The sequence below is a fragment of the Geotrypetes seraphini genome, chromosome 16 (genome assembly GCF_902459505.1).
Source record: "Geotrypetes seraphini chromosome 16, aGeoSer1.1, whole genome shotgun sequence".
NCBI classification, from domain to species: Eukaryota; Metazoa; Chordata; class Amphibia; order Gymnophiona; family Dermophiidae; genus Geotrypetes; species Geotrypetes seraphini.
The window spans coordinates 14,694,729-14,709,723 of record NC_047099.1 but is presented as its reverse complement, the minus strand read 5'-3'; the positions used below and the strand labels follow the sequence as shown (position 1 = coordinate 14,709,723).

The window sequence follows — 14,995 nt, the reverse complement described above, 5'->3', positions numbered from 1 at the left end:
ATATGATGAGTCTTTCTTATTAGGATATCCGGATATCCAGCAACTTGGGAAGAGAAACTAGGTAGAAGAGATATCAAAATGGACAGGCTACTGAGGAAAAAGTACATGGGGGTGTGCAAGCGAGAGTCCAGGCACATGATGATGATAATAGTGAGATTTGTCATTACAATGATCAGGTAAATCAATAAAAACAGAAAGAAAAGGGGTACCTGCAGCTCTGGAAATTTTGGAAATCCCAAAATGATAAATTCTGTCACTGTGGTAAAATTTGCCTCTTCCATTGGATTCTGAGTTTAAAATACCAACAAGTCATTCATTCAGTTTCATGAGTGAGGGGCTTTGATGGAAAATCATAAAGGACTTAAATTTATCATTACTAAGAACATGCCTTACTTCATACTTTTCGATAAACAAAAGAGCTTGCATCATCGGAGATCTGTTAACCTGTATTAAGAATGGATTATTTATTCTTGATGTAAGTCCATTTGTGAATTGACCCCAGAAGATGAGTATATGAAATGAAGGAAGAAACATCTAATTGTGCTTTGTTACCTAGTGACATTGTGCGGTAAAGAAAGCAGGCAAAGACCAAATGGCTCATCCAATCTGTACAGCTGAGATTCAATAAGGCCCAGATTCTCTATTCAGTACCAATATCAGCAGCCGCCTAAAAAGCACTCACTGATGGCATGTCAGTCATACAACAGTGCGAAAGATAGGCATCAGAACTGTAGGCCAGTGTTTTCCAGGCCTACATTTCTGGCACATAACTTTATTGTACATTGTATCTACATAGGCACTTTACCACACCTAACATCACTTCTGGCATTAGCCATGCCCATAGTAGTTAACTGCCGTAAAGCATCTATATAGATGTGATTCCAGAGCCTTGTTTTAGGCTCCGGTAGGTGCTTTAACTGTAATGTTTATTTATTTGTTCTCTCCAACGAGCTCAGAATGGGTAACAAGGTTGACATACATAAAGCATAGACAAATTATGAATTTACAATTTGTACAATAATGTTAGATATACAGAGTCAGGTTTAGCATACAATTTTGTCTTTAAGCTAACATACGTTTATTTCCATCTTCAGTTAATAACCAGAGTGGATCTAGTTCAGTCTACATTAGAATACATATGGTGTGAAGGGAGTGACTGGATTTATAAGAAGAGGTAAGTTTATTGCTTTCCTGGAGTTCAGAAGCCCTTTGAGTGATCTGATGTGAGGAGGCAGTTGATTTTCAGTAACTGGGTAGGAAAGTGGGAGTAGGAATAGTGTCTGACGCTCTGGAGTTGTAGGGCGCTTCCAGCAGGGATGTAAAGATATGTTTCCTCCTGGGATTGGAGTGGTCTGTTTGGGACGTATGGAAAAGTTTGGTTGATATGTTGTCTGGGTGCCATTTTGTGGGTGGCAAGTCAAATCTGCGCAAGACAAATGCACGCAATCAAATACGCATAGACATGTCAGTGCAGGACAATTGTGCGTGACACAATTTCATGCAGGACAATTAGCCGCAAATACTATCACGCACACGATAACTGAGCGCACCACTTGCATGCATTTGACTATGAACCAACACAAAGCACAGTATACACAGAGAAAATGTTAATTATCATTTATATTCAGGTATTTTTTCAAAGATGTCAAGGCAAATTACTTTAAAATATGCAATGTCACCTCAGTAACAACTATAGAAAAATAGACAACTATAGTGCAAAATATAGACAGCAGATATAAATTCTCAGAATTGACACATTTTGATCACTAAATTGAAAATAAAACCATTTTTCCTACCTTTGTTGTCTAGTGGTTTCATGAGTCTCTGGTTGCACTTCCTTCTGACTGTGCATCCAATCTTTCTTTCTTTCTTTTTATTTTCTTTCTTTATTAGTTTTACAATTTTGACAATCAAAATCAAAACATAAGAAAAAATATTATGAAATCAGAAATATCATCAAATCCCCATAAATCAAGGAAAATTTTTGGATTACACAATATAGTTAGTCCACAATCAGATGGAGACGGTGCTGAAATTGCTGAAAATTTACAAATAATTTATGTGACCAGGAAAACCAAAAGGAGGCTCAAATGCCATGGAACATTCCTTATAAACGGTCTGAGAATCAGGATTAATTATCACTTACTATCCTAAAAAAGTAATAAATTTAGATAGCTGCTGCAGTTCATAAAAAACATATCTGTTCTCTTATAAATCATTGCACATTTACAGGGTAACCTCAGAACAACGGTCGCCCCCAACTGAACCACCTTAGGTCTCAGTATGAGAAACTGTTTCCTTCTCCTCTGTGTCGGACGTGAAACATCTTGGTACATTCCTACAATATTAGACAAAAAGGGAACATCTTTATAATTGAAGAATATTTTTAACATCCATTCCCTATCTGAATCAATGGCAAACTGTAGTAATAGTGTAGCTGGTACCTGAGTCTCAGTTTCCAACCTCTCTAGGAAATCAGTTAAATCCAAACTATCTGCAGATAAATTCTGCTGATTGGGATTTTGAGACCTAGATCTCACAGGTAAACAATATATTTTAGAGAGAGGTGGATGTGAGAATCAGGTACTTTCAAACTCACTTAGGTAATGCTTAAACATATCTTTTGCCGATATGGAAAATAATTTTGGAAAATTAATAATCCGTAAGTTACTTCTACCTAAATGGAGTTTTCCACCATTTCTTGTTTGAAATGTATACTTGCACTATTTTTAACCCAAGTTAGTGCTTGTGCTTTCAATAATTTTATTCTGGTGTCACAGTCCATTTGATTTATTTTCCAATACCGAAACTCTATTCTTCAAATTCAAATTTTCTGATAGTACTGCAGTACAATTTTGAGAGAGTTGCTGTATCTGGTTTCCCAGGGTAGACTGGAGATTTGAAATAGCCTCCCAAATCATTTACATATTAAAAACTTTAGGTTTAGGTAAGGGCAAAAACTCAGTTCTGGATGCCCCTGGTAAAGCCAAAGTACTTGCGTTTGCTGCAGATATTCCTGAAACAGCTTTTATCTGATCCTCTTCTCCTCGCGGCTGTTTAGAATGAAACTGCCCACTCCCCCTGCTTCCATATGGCTCTGGGAACTTTGCTCTACCAGGCAAGCAGGAAGGCATCCTGAATAGGACTCAGCATCGGCTGCTCCTCTCCAACTACACCAGCTTCCACTTTCGCCGCATCAGGGCGAGCCGGAGGACTCTGTTCCTCCGGAGAGAGGCTGACACCCTCAAAATAAGGGAGACGCGCCTCAGCCAGCGCTTCCCCTCCAGCCGAGGTATTACTACTCCAGATACTGCTGCGTCACATTGGCTTTGCTGCACAAATTCGTCCATCGGGCCTACTATAGGTAATCATTCACCCGGTAACCCCGGGTGCTTAGACTTTCTTTTAACCATCTCTGGGGAGGAAAAAGACTCAAAGTCTGCTACAATGTCGTCGTGCTGCTGCGAGATGACATCTTATCAAGCTCTGCCCCTCCTTCCTTCTTTCTTTCTTTCATTCACAATCTAGCCCCAACCCCTTTGGGTCCAGGTCTCTATCTCTTTTCCCTCTGCTTACCCTCCCCAGATCCAGTGTCAATTCTGGTATTGCGGTATACTAAAATAAAGTTATTATTATTTGTACCTACAACTAGCTTTGTTCCAGGTCTCCCTCTTTCTCCGTCCTCTGTTATGATCTTCCATCACTCTGTTCTTCCTCAAGTATCTCCCCCTCTGTCTGTACCTCCCATAGTCCAGCATCTGCCTCCTGTCTTTCCCCTTTGGTCCAGGCCTTTCTCTATCTCTCTGACTTTCTTCTGCTTACAACCCCCCACCTTTCTTTGCCTCTCTCCCTCCTTCCTATATCCCCCTCACTGCCTTCCAGCCTTTGTCCCACCCCCTCCTCCAAAGCCAGCCTGCCTGCCTGCCTCCCACCCTTCTGCACCGAAGCCTGGCCTAAGCACTGTTGATTCTTCCTTCCCCCATTCCACCACCAAATCCAGCCTGCCTCTCTCCCCCCTATCGAGCTGAAGCTGGCCTACCCACCACTGATTCTTCCTCCCCCTTAGTCCGCTGCTGCTTGCCGCCCTCTGCTTCAGCAAATTCAAGAAAGGAAGGGAAAAACCAGGCGCATGCAGTAGGTCTGGCCCACAAGCCTTCCCCCAACATAAATTCTGACATCAGAGAGAAGGTTTCTCTCCAACATCAGAATTGACATCAGGGGAAGGCTAGTGGGTCAGTGGCGTGCATTCGCTGCAGACACCTGGCTCTTCCCTTCCCTTCCTGCAGTTGCGATGGCGAGCGGCGGCAGCAGGTAGGGAGCAGCAGCAGTGATAGGAGGTTGTCAGTCTGCATACCCCCTGACCTACAGGATGGGCAATTATTGGGGAGGCCATGGCCTCTATGGTACCCCATTCTGACGCCTATGATTCAACACACAAAACATTCATACCATAAACCTCACAAATCGCCAATTAACACAATAGATCCGAGTGGAATTCCAATTTTAGCCACAGCTTTACTCTTTTCCTTAATTACATCTATCATAATGTCATCACAAGTCAATATAACCTACCAAAAGCAAATTAATAGCCCAATGTGCTTTACACAATACAATGGAGCTATTTTATATTGAAAGTAGCTTACAATTATTAATATATTGTATATAATTGAATATAAACTGAGATTTGGGAGCCAATAAATGGCCAAAAAAATTGGATTTTCAGTTTATGTTCTGTTCAGTGTCCATCTGACCACTGCTGAACCTGTTGCAAGCTCGCACCTGCCTTGTTATAAGCCATTGTGGTCCAGTGGTGGGCTAGGACAGGAGGGATTCCTGTCGCGGTGAACTCTGACACATCCCACTTTCCTCTAGCCTCCCAAATTAAAAAAAATACTTTAGCAGCTCTGGTTTTCCACTGGTAAACTGGGGCAGGAGCAATCTTCCTATGCACCTTCTCTATGCAGAATTGCTCTCTTAAATGGCTGCTGTGAGTTCTTACGGCAACCTAACAAGATAACCGTATTTTCACTCATATACCGCGCGGGGAACAGACATTATGTAATAAAATTTTAATATAGCGCGCACACGGGTACACCGCGCATGATAAAACCTCCTTCCGCCTACTCCGAACCGGCATCCTCCCCCCCCCGCTCGCATCACCTCCCCACTCCCCTGCTCAAAGCCTAGTCTAGCCCGGCACAGGAAGAAGGAGGATCTCTCTCGCACCGCCCAGCCCAGCCTAGCCCAGCCCAACCCAATGAGGGAGGATCTTCGGGCACTGGCACTGGCACATCCTGTGCATTGGTGCTGGTGCCAGTGCCGGTGCCCAATCGGGTAAGAGTTGTCTTTGCGGTGCTGGGGGGGATGTAGGATCACGGGGTAGGAGGGGTGACGCGAGCGGGGGGGAGGATGCCGGTTCGCAGGGGGAATGCCGGATCAGAATGAAAAAAAAAATTTGTACAATGCGCTCACAAGTATAACGCGCATGGTAATGCACAGTTTGTAAAATCGTGTATAACGCGCGCGTTATATGCGTGAAAATACGGTAATTTACGAGGTTGTCATGAGAAATTGTAGCAGCCATTTCAGATAATGACGCTGCATGGGGAAGGAGAGTAGGAAGATTGATTCTGGCCCGGTTCACCACTTGACAAACCAGTGCTTAAAAGGTAGGTTTTTAAAAGTCTGGGAGGATAGAAGGAGGTGGGATGTGCCAGAATAGACTGGGCTCAGTTTATATTCGAGAATATAAGGTAACATTTTATAACAATCATTAGCATGATCTACGATAACATTGAGCTGCACCTCCCCTTATGGCAGTGTCACACAAAAGGGTCCTATAGTTATATTCTAATATCCCAACTTTATAAAGTAATAAATAATTATGGTATCCTTTTATAAACCTGCGGTAGAAGCTGCTGCTGTGGTACACACACACACACACACACACATGATTGCATTACCAGCATTTGAATACGTTCTTGCTGTCTAACATAAGAAGCTTGTTATAGAATCAATTCCTTAACTTTTACCTTTACTGTACACAGCTAGATCTTTTGAGTAAGAGACTCAGATTAAGGTTAAAACATCTTTGGGAAAATTTAATGTATACAATTGCTATCAGCAGAAATATTTCCTAAAGGCGTGTTTTACATCCTTGTTTTTCAGGCTGTAAATTACAGGATTAAACATTGGAATTAAAGTATTATACAATATAGAAATAACTTTGTTTATATCTATTGATTGCATGGATGGTGGTCTAATGTACACACTTATTGAAGTCAAATAGAAGAGACATACAACCGTGAGGTGAGAAGAGCAGGTAGCGAAGGCTTTACGTCTCCCCTCTGTGGAACGGATCCTCAGGATGGTGGAGATGATGTAGACATAAGATGTGAGGGTGCAGATAAAGGATGGACAAGCTACAAGTACTCCCAAAATATAAACTACACATTGAAGAGATGAGGTACTGCTGCAAGAAAGCTTTAACAATGCTGAGAAATCACAGAAGAAATGGTTAATCTCATTGAGTCCACAAAAAGAGAACTGAAGTATAAAAATATAATAAGATGAAGGTAGCAGAAACCCTAAGATCCATGTTCCTGTAGTCACGAGGATACAAACTTTCTGATTCATAATCAAATGGTAAGACAGAGGTTGACATATAGCAATATAGCGATCATAAGCCATGACTGAAAGAATTAAAAATTCAGTACAAGTCAGAGACAGAAAGAAATACATTTGTGTAAAGCATCTGTTCTTTGAAATATGATGAGTCTTTCTTAGAAGGATATCCAGCAGCTTGGGAAGAAAGACTGAGGTGCAAAAGATATCAAGAAAAGACAAGTTACTGAGGAAAAAGTACATAGGGGTTTTCAAGCAAGAGTCCAGGCACACTATGATGATAATAGTTAGATTCCCCATTAGGATGATCAGGTAAATCAATAGAAGCAGAAAGAAAAGAGGTACCTGCAGGTCTGGAAATTCAGGAAACCCCAAAATGATAAATTCTGTCACTGTGGTAAAATTTACCTTTTCCATTGGATTCTCAGTTTTAAACACCAATAAGTCCTTCATTCAGTTTCATGAGTGAGGAGTCTTGTTGGAAAGTCATCAAGTCTTTGGGTTTTGATTGGATTTTAAATTTATCATTCCTATTCAGGTGCTTAATTTCTTACCTTTAATAAAGAGGAGAGTTTACATCATCTGAAATCTGGTAACCCAAATTAAGACCTGAATATTTATTCTTTGCTGTCGGTCCATTTGGGAAATGATCCCAGAAGTTTCATAAGTGAAATGAAGGATGAAACACCTAATTGTGCTTTGAGTGCTTTGTTTCTTAGTGACATTGTAAATGAAGGCAGATAAAGGCCCGAATGTCTCATTCAATCTGTACAATTGAGATTCATATAGTTGAGGCAACATATCAATGGAAATTTCCATTAGCAACCCAGCACATACTCCACTTCTCCATCTTTTTTTATCTGACCTTGCTAGTGTCATCCATATACTTCTGAAGTATGTTCAAAATTTGTGTTATTTTTCTGGCAAGCTGATGGGTCCCAGAGAAACCAATGTTGATGTCTTGGATCACTGAAGAATCCTAAAAGTTGAGAAGAATAGCTGTGCCCAGTAGAGATCATTAATTCATCTCTAGTTATATGCACACATGCAAAATGTTTGATGGTCTTTCCATCACAAATGAGTTCATGGTATACAGTGGTTGAAGATAAATAATTTATATGTATAAATAAAGTGCTGGCAAGGACCTTAGTCTATTCAAGTTTTTCTAAAGAATTGGAGGTTTTTCCCCCAGTGGACTTTCAATAGCAGTAATACATTATCAGTGCAATATTCAGCTGTCTGATCACTGTATAAAGATACGTGAATGACTTATCTACATATCTTTGCATCTGATCTGATTAATTAGGACAACTGAATCTGCAGTCCTAAATCTGATGGGTTTCCATGTAAGTCAGGACTACTGTTTGGATAAAGCTGTTTGAATAGTGATTGTATAGCCTTCTTCTCTAGTCAAATCAGTGTTGCATCACCCAGACCACTTTTTACTCTTTTCTATTTGAATACATTTCTATCCATGCAGGGGGCAACAGGCAAGAAGAATGGAAGTCCAGTTAGTCTGAAAAATAACTTTTAACCTCCGGATTCTATAAAAGCTGCTCAAATCTGGCCATTATTCCATATCATATTGTTTCTTATATCCAACAAATGTTAACTGGGAATCATTGAGGCTTACATAAGATTAATAAGGTTAGCAACATAGACATTATGAATCATAGCAAGACCATGATGAAATCAGATACAATTTTAACACCTTTCTAAAGTGAAGATAGGAGGGAGGCATTTTCAAATTTGGGTATGTTGGAACTTGAAAGTGCATTTGAAGAATAATTTCCTTCAAACTTGACACTGAGAGAGAAAAGGTAATTTATAGTGTTGATCTTAAGGTGGCCAAATAGGTTGAAAAGGTGAAGGCAAAAGTTAGAAGGATGCTATAGTGCACAGTTCTTCAACCGCCGGTCCGCGTACCGGTGTCGGTCCGCAGGAAATTTTTGCCGTTCTGCGCAGGGCCGGCAAGATTGACTCACTTCAACTTCCTGCCGGTCCGCGCAGGACTGGCAAGATCAACATCTGAAGCGTATGCTGGGCCGGAGAGATCTTGGGGAGCCTCCGACAGTGACTTTCTCCCCTCTCTGCAGCTCTCCTTTACTTCCCAGCGCAGCGATTCACGAAAGTAGCCTCGGGGCTTTTGATGAGTCGTGGATGCCTTTGATGTTGCAACTTCCTCTTTCCTCAGAGGTGGCGCGACCCAACAAAGGACCCAAGGCTTCGTTAATCGCTGCTCTGGGAAGTAAGAAGAGCTGTTGGGAGGGGAGAAAACCATTATCAGAGTATGTGAAGCTGCTGGGCAGGGGAAAAAAGGGACAGCTGCTACTGGAGAGGGAGAAGGAGAGATGCTGCTGGGAGGGGAGGAGGGAAATGAATCTGGGAAGCTGCTGGGCAGGGGAAAAAAGGGACAGCTGCTACTGGAGAGGGAGAAGGAGAGATGCTGCTGGGAGGGGAGGAGGGAAAGGAATCTGGGAAGCTGCTGGGCAGGGGAAAAAAGGGACAGCTGCTACTGGAGAGGGAGAAGGAGAGATGCTTCTGGGAGGGGAGGAGGGAAAGGAATATGGGAAGCTGCTGGGCAGGGGGAAAAGGGACAGCTGCTACTGGAGAGGGAGATGCTGCTGGGAGGGGAGGAGGGAAATGAATCTGGGAAGCTGCTGGGCAAGGAAAAAAAGGGACAGCTGTTACTGGAGAGGGAGAAGGAGAGATGCTGCTGGGAGGGGAGGAGGGATATGAATCTGGGAAGCTGCTGGGCAGGGAAAAAAAGGGGCAGCTGCTACTGGAGAGGGAGAAGGAGAGATGCTGCTGGGAGGGGAGGAGGGAAATGAATCTGGGAAGCTGCTTGGCAAGGAAAAAAGGGACAGCTGCTACTAAAGAGGGAGAAGGAGAGATGCTTCTGGGAGGGGAGGAGGGAAAGGAATCTGGGAAGCTGCTGGGCAGGGGAAAAAAGGGACAGCTGCTACTGGAGAGGGAGAAGGAGAGATGCTGCTGGGAGGGGAGGAGGGAAATGAATCTGGGAAGCTGCTGGGCAAGGAGAAAAAGGGACAGCTGCTACTGGAGAGGGAGAAGGAGAGATGCTGCTGGGAGGGAAGGAGGGAAATGAATCTGGGAAGCTGCTGGGCAAGGAAAAAAAGGGTCAGCTGCTACTGGAGAGGGAGAAGGAGAGATGCTGCTGGGTGGGGAGGAGGGAAAGGAATCTGGGAAGCTGCTTTGCAGGGGAAAAAAGGGACAGCTGCTACTGGAGAGGGAGAAGGAGAGATGCTGCTGGGAGGGGAGGGAAGAGAATTACTGCTGGACAGGAGGAGGAGGGAAGGGAGAATGAAAAAAGGAAGGAAACAGCTGGCAGAGAGATTAGAGGAGGGGAAGGGGAGACACAGGCATGATAAAGTAGAGAGATTGATGAAAGGAAGGGGTCAGCAGAAAATTAAGCAGAGGGACAACGATGATAGATCTGGTGTAGGAGAGATAAAAATGAAGAGAGCAGTGAAGCTGGAATGAATCATGTAAAAAGGAGAGAGGGGGCACAAGCTGGATGGAAAGGGGAGAGGGGCATAGAAAGAAGACAGATACCATATGGAAGGGGGAGAGGACAGACAGTGGATGGAAGGGGCAGATGCTGGATTGAAGAGACAGAGAGGGCAGACACTGGAAGGAAGAGAGTGAAAAGAAGATTGAAAGCAGAAACCAGAGACGACAAAAGGTAGAAAAAAATAATTTTATTTCTATTTTGTGATTAGAATATATCAGATTTGAAATATATATCCTGCTAGAGCTGGTGTTAGACATAACTGGGGACTGCAAAACCCAGGCAGTGCTTCTTTAGCTTCCAGCTGGCTTAGGGCGCTCTCTGACCAGGGGGCAGTTGCCCTAGTTGCACTCCCCTAAAACTATTCCTGTCATGTGTGACTGCAGTATTCTGTTAGCATGATATTTCTGTGTAGCATTCTGTAATAATTTGGCTTGTTCAGTTTTCTTGATAGTAGAGGGGATATATGTGAAGGGGAGGGGAGACAGGGGTTTTGTTGATCCTGCTCTGAATTATTTGTATTTATAAAATGACAATTGTACAAAATATTGTTTCTTTTTATACTTTAATAAAATACATTCAATATAAAATCATAACTGAGGCTTGTGTGGATGAGATCAGATGATTTGTGGGGACCGACTCGCGGAGATGGGGCGGAAATGGGTTTTTTAAATTTTAGTCCTAGTAGTTTGCCGGTCCACAAAATAATTCTTTTTTTTCTGCCGGTCCACGGGTGTAAAAAGGTTGAAGAACACTGCCCTAGAGGGTTCTGGCAAAGGTTCAATTCTAGGATGTAGGGGAGAATTAGGGCCTGCTTGGCTAAGTGTACTTGTGTGCCTAGGGGCCCTCAAAGAATTAATCCTGCCCTGGCCTCCCTCCAGCGCCCGATTTAACCCCCCCCCCCGGTCCATCGCCACTGCTTACCTCCCTGCTGCTGCTGCTAATCGCGGCCTAGAAGCCTTATTCCCGACATCAATTCTGACGTCGGAGAGGACGTTCTGGGCCAACGTCAGAATTGACATCAGGAATAAGGCTTCTGGGCCGCGAATAGAAGCAGCATGGAGGTAAGCAGCGGTGGCGGACCGGGGTTTTTAAATCGGGCGCTGGAGGGAGGCTTTTTTTGTGTGCGGCAGGGAGGGAAGGAGGTAGGCAGGCTGGCTTTGGCACGGGAGGTAGTTAGGTAGGCAGGTAAGTAGGCATGCAGGCTGGCTTTGGGGGTGCTGGTGGGACAAAGTCTGGAAGGCAGTGAGGGGGACATGGAAATGAGGCACTGGGGGCACTAAGGACATAGGAAGGAAGGAGGGAGGGAATAGAAAGGGACAATTGTTGGGCCTGAGTGCAGAAAGAAAGAAAGAAATGAAAGGATGCACAGTCAGAAGGAAACGCAAGCAGAGACTCATGAAATCACCAGACAGCAAAGGTAGGAAAAATGATTTTATTTTCAATTTAGTAATAAAAATGTGTCAGTTTTGAGAATTTATATCTGCTGTCTATATTTTGCCCTATATTTGTCTATTTTTCTATAATTACTGAAGTGACATCGTTGAAAACCCCCCAAATATAAATAATTAACATTTTCTCTGCGTATAGGGTGCTTTGTGTTTTATTAAAAATTTTATGGTTACTATTATGAAATAATAAGATATTGTGTGTACATGAAAAATGAATGGAAGAATTTTGGGGCGGGATTGGGGGCAGGACTGAATATTAATAGATGTTCCGTTTTGATGAAAAAATAAATGGTCACGTTAGTTATGCCAAGGGTGGATCTTATCGGTAGTGTGTTTGAAGGTTTGTTATTGGGCTTGTTCTTTTCACAATTTTGTAAGTGGGATTGTTATAGGGTTATAAGTAAGATTTGCCTTTTTGTGGAGGAGGCCAAAGCAATAATGGACCAGACAATCCTGATGGTGTGCCTAACGAGGATGGGCTTAAGTTTGTAGAATGGCTTCATATTGTGCAGCTCAGATTTCATGCTCAGAAATGCCAGGTCATGCATTTGAGTTGCCAAACCACAAGGGCATGGTGCGATTAAGGGGTGAAGACCTTGGTGTACGAATAAGGAGTGGGGTTTGGTGTGATTGTATGTGATGAGTTTCAGGAGGCAACCAGGTTGTAACAGTGCTAGCAAAAGCTAGACAGATGTTTGGGTGCATGGACAGCAGGCCAGCAGTATGGCCAGCAGGACAATGGAAGTTTGCTGCCCCTCTAAAAATTTTGATGAGACATCCTTGTGAATTTTGTGTACATTTAAGTTCAGTTCAAAGGAAGGCTACTACAAGGATTGATGGTCTATGTCCTATAGGCATATGGGAACTGAGTTCATGATCTCCATCTGTTTACTTTGAGGAAGGGCATGAGAAGGGAGATAATAGTGATGTTTAAATACCTATGTAGCCTAACTATACGTGAGATGACTCCCCTTTTATTAGACAGCAAATCCAGCGTAAGAGGGCAGGGGATGCAGTACAGCAGTGCTGGGCTCTGCAGTACTGTATGGCACTACGTAGTTACAGAAGGTAAGGTAGATGCATGAAATAGTTTTGAAATTCCAGTAGGTGTAGGAGTAGTAGATGCATGAAATACTTTCTGAATTGGGGAAGGCATTGGATAGGCATATGGATTATTTGGGAGAGAGGAGGAGTTAATTGTTGCTGTGGAGGGGTATACTGGCTGGACATTTTGGTCTTTATCTGCCCTTATGTTTTTTCTAGGTGGTTTTGCTTGTGTGCTCAGAATGGGTTACGAGGTGCTGGCTAGGTGCTAGGAGCCAAACTGCTTTGTTTGACTCATTTTCTGCAATTTTGGATGCCAGAAGTGCTTTGCTCCTTTCTCATATGGAGCAGCCACATGTTCTATTAGTACTGTATGGTTTGTTCGTAGGATGATTTTGGAAGATAGTTCACTGGACATTTGCTGGTGTAGGGATTTTATGGAAGTTATGAAATTGGTACTGAAATTGATTGTATGTGCGTGTGATCCAGTGTCCATGTGCAGGGTTTACTTGTTTGTTTTTTGTATAAGGGTTTGGTGACATTGGTTTGCAGTATTGCCTGATGTGTGCACTTCATGATTTGTAGTGGTGCTCTGGCGGTTAGCTTTTTTGCGGCACTTGGCTGCTTATCGAGTGGGTGAGCTGGCACCTTCTCAACCTGCTATGGTGTTCACGGGGTAGCTGTCTGGAGATGTTGGGTTGACTGCAGGTTAAATGCAATTGCCTATTTCCTGGTCACCTGCTTTGGAAGGATCAGGAATTTGGATTCTTTTGTACATGTGTGTGGAGTAATGGGAATGTGCAGTATCATGTGTACCATTCTAGTGGCTGGGGAAGATTGTCTTAGCTGTTTCTGATTCGAGTGGGGCATGGACTATAGATTTTATGGTTAGGTGCATGGAACATTTGTTGGGAGTGACTCTTGCTAATCCTTTTCCAGCAAAGACAATTTCCTAATCTCCAATTCTGCTTTACTTCTGATTCTTTTGGTGGGTTGTGACATTTGTTCAGCAAAGGCAGAGGATTTCATACTGCCCCTGAGGCGGGATCTGTGGTCTGCTGTCTGTTTTCCCTAATGCCCCCATCCCTTTTGTTTTTGTTTGGTCCTCTATGGAGTGTGTAAGGAGGATTGGGACATGGTTGCTATTGAGTGGTTGAATAAATGGGTTTAATACTGAGCTTTTGCAGTTACGGATAGCTTTTGGGGGTTTAGAGTGGTATCTCATGAGTTTGTTGCAGCTGTTTTCCCTGGACATTATTGTCCTGATGCTGTCTACCTTTCAGGCATAGGTTTGGCCAATTTTATTGGGTACTCTTTAGGATTTGTTGGAGACTTGTTTTAAAGCTGTTGGCCGCAGATTAAGTGGTGGGAGAGCGGTAACAAGCTCGAGGCTATCACCGCTTGTGGCGGAAAATGGGGTTTGGCCCAATTGGGAAATGAGCAGTTAATAAATAAATAAATAAATGTAACACTCGTAGGCGATACCGCTGCGAGGGGAAGTATGGCCTTGCGTCACCGTGGATCATGTTTGGGGGGAGGGGAAGCATGGCCTTGCGTCACCATGGGTCATGTTTGGGGGGAGGGGAGGGGAAGCATGGCCTTGCGTCACCATGGGTCATGTTTGGGGGGGGGGGAGGGGAAGCATGGCCTTGCGTCACCGTGGGTCATGTTTGGGGGAATGTTATAAATTTAAAGACTTAACAGGAGCTAGATTCGACACCGAATAGCTCCCTGGGGGTATGTGAAATATGCATTGGGGGTTTGTTGGTTTTTGGACACAGATTGTATTGTAAGTGGAGATAATATTCAGACACATAAGCGGCCAAATATTTCTTCCAATAAAACTGAGTTGTGTGATTATTGATTGATGGTGATTAGCTTTCATTTGCAGGTGACGGGAATGCGAATGCTAATGTTAAGAAAATTAAATATACATCTTAAAAGAAAATAATACCAATAAGGAAAAAAATGGGTGAAAACATTCACACCTATTAATAATACCATGAACATAGTCCACAAATAGAGGGGAGAAACCATACCCAATCAAGGGAAGTTGAACTTAAAGAAATTTTTCACGGTCATATATACACATGTCATACAGAAATACAGGGGTTCTTTTGGTTTTTTACATTTAGGCCTGAGTGGTGGAAATCATGGAGGGGTCTGGAACCGTTATGTCAGCTTTGCCTTCCAGAAAAAATTGCAATTAATCTGGTTCATAGAAGATATATTTGTTTGCCTGATAAGTAATACAACATTTATAAGAAAATCTAAGTTGATAGGTTGCTCCCAGACCCATAACTGACTGACAAAACATCTGAAATTTCTTCCGTCTAGCCTGCCTCTA

At 43.0% G+C, this 14,995-nt stretch overlaps 1 protein-coding gene across 1 annotated transcript; it reads right to left on the bottom strand.

Annotated features, from left to right (window-relative positions):
- Window positions 1-6,120: 6,120 nt before the first annotated feature.
- On the bottom strand, window positions 6,121-6,741 carry LOC117349713 (olfactory receptor 226-like). The gene has a single exon (XM_033923306.1). It carries the CDS (start codon window positions 6,739-6,741, stop codon window positions 6,121-6,123), a length of 621 nt encoding a protein of 206 aa, XP_033779197.1.
- Window positions 6,742-14,995: the final 8,254 nt, after the last annotated feature.

What these genes read in the sequence shown, in the direction of transcription:
- LOC117349713 (XM_033923306.1), bottom strand. Translation starts at nt 6,741, where the DNA reads ATGTATTTCTTTCTGTCTCTGACTTGTACTGAATTTTTAATTCTTTCA.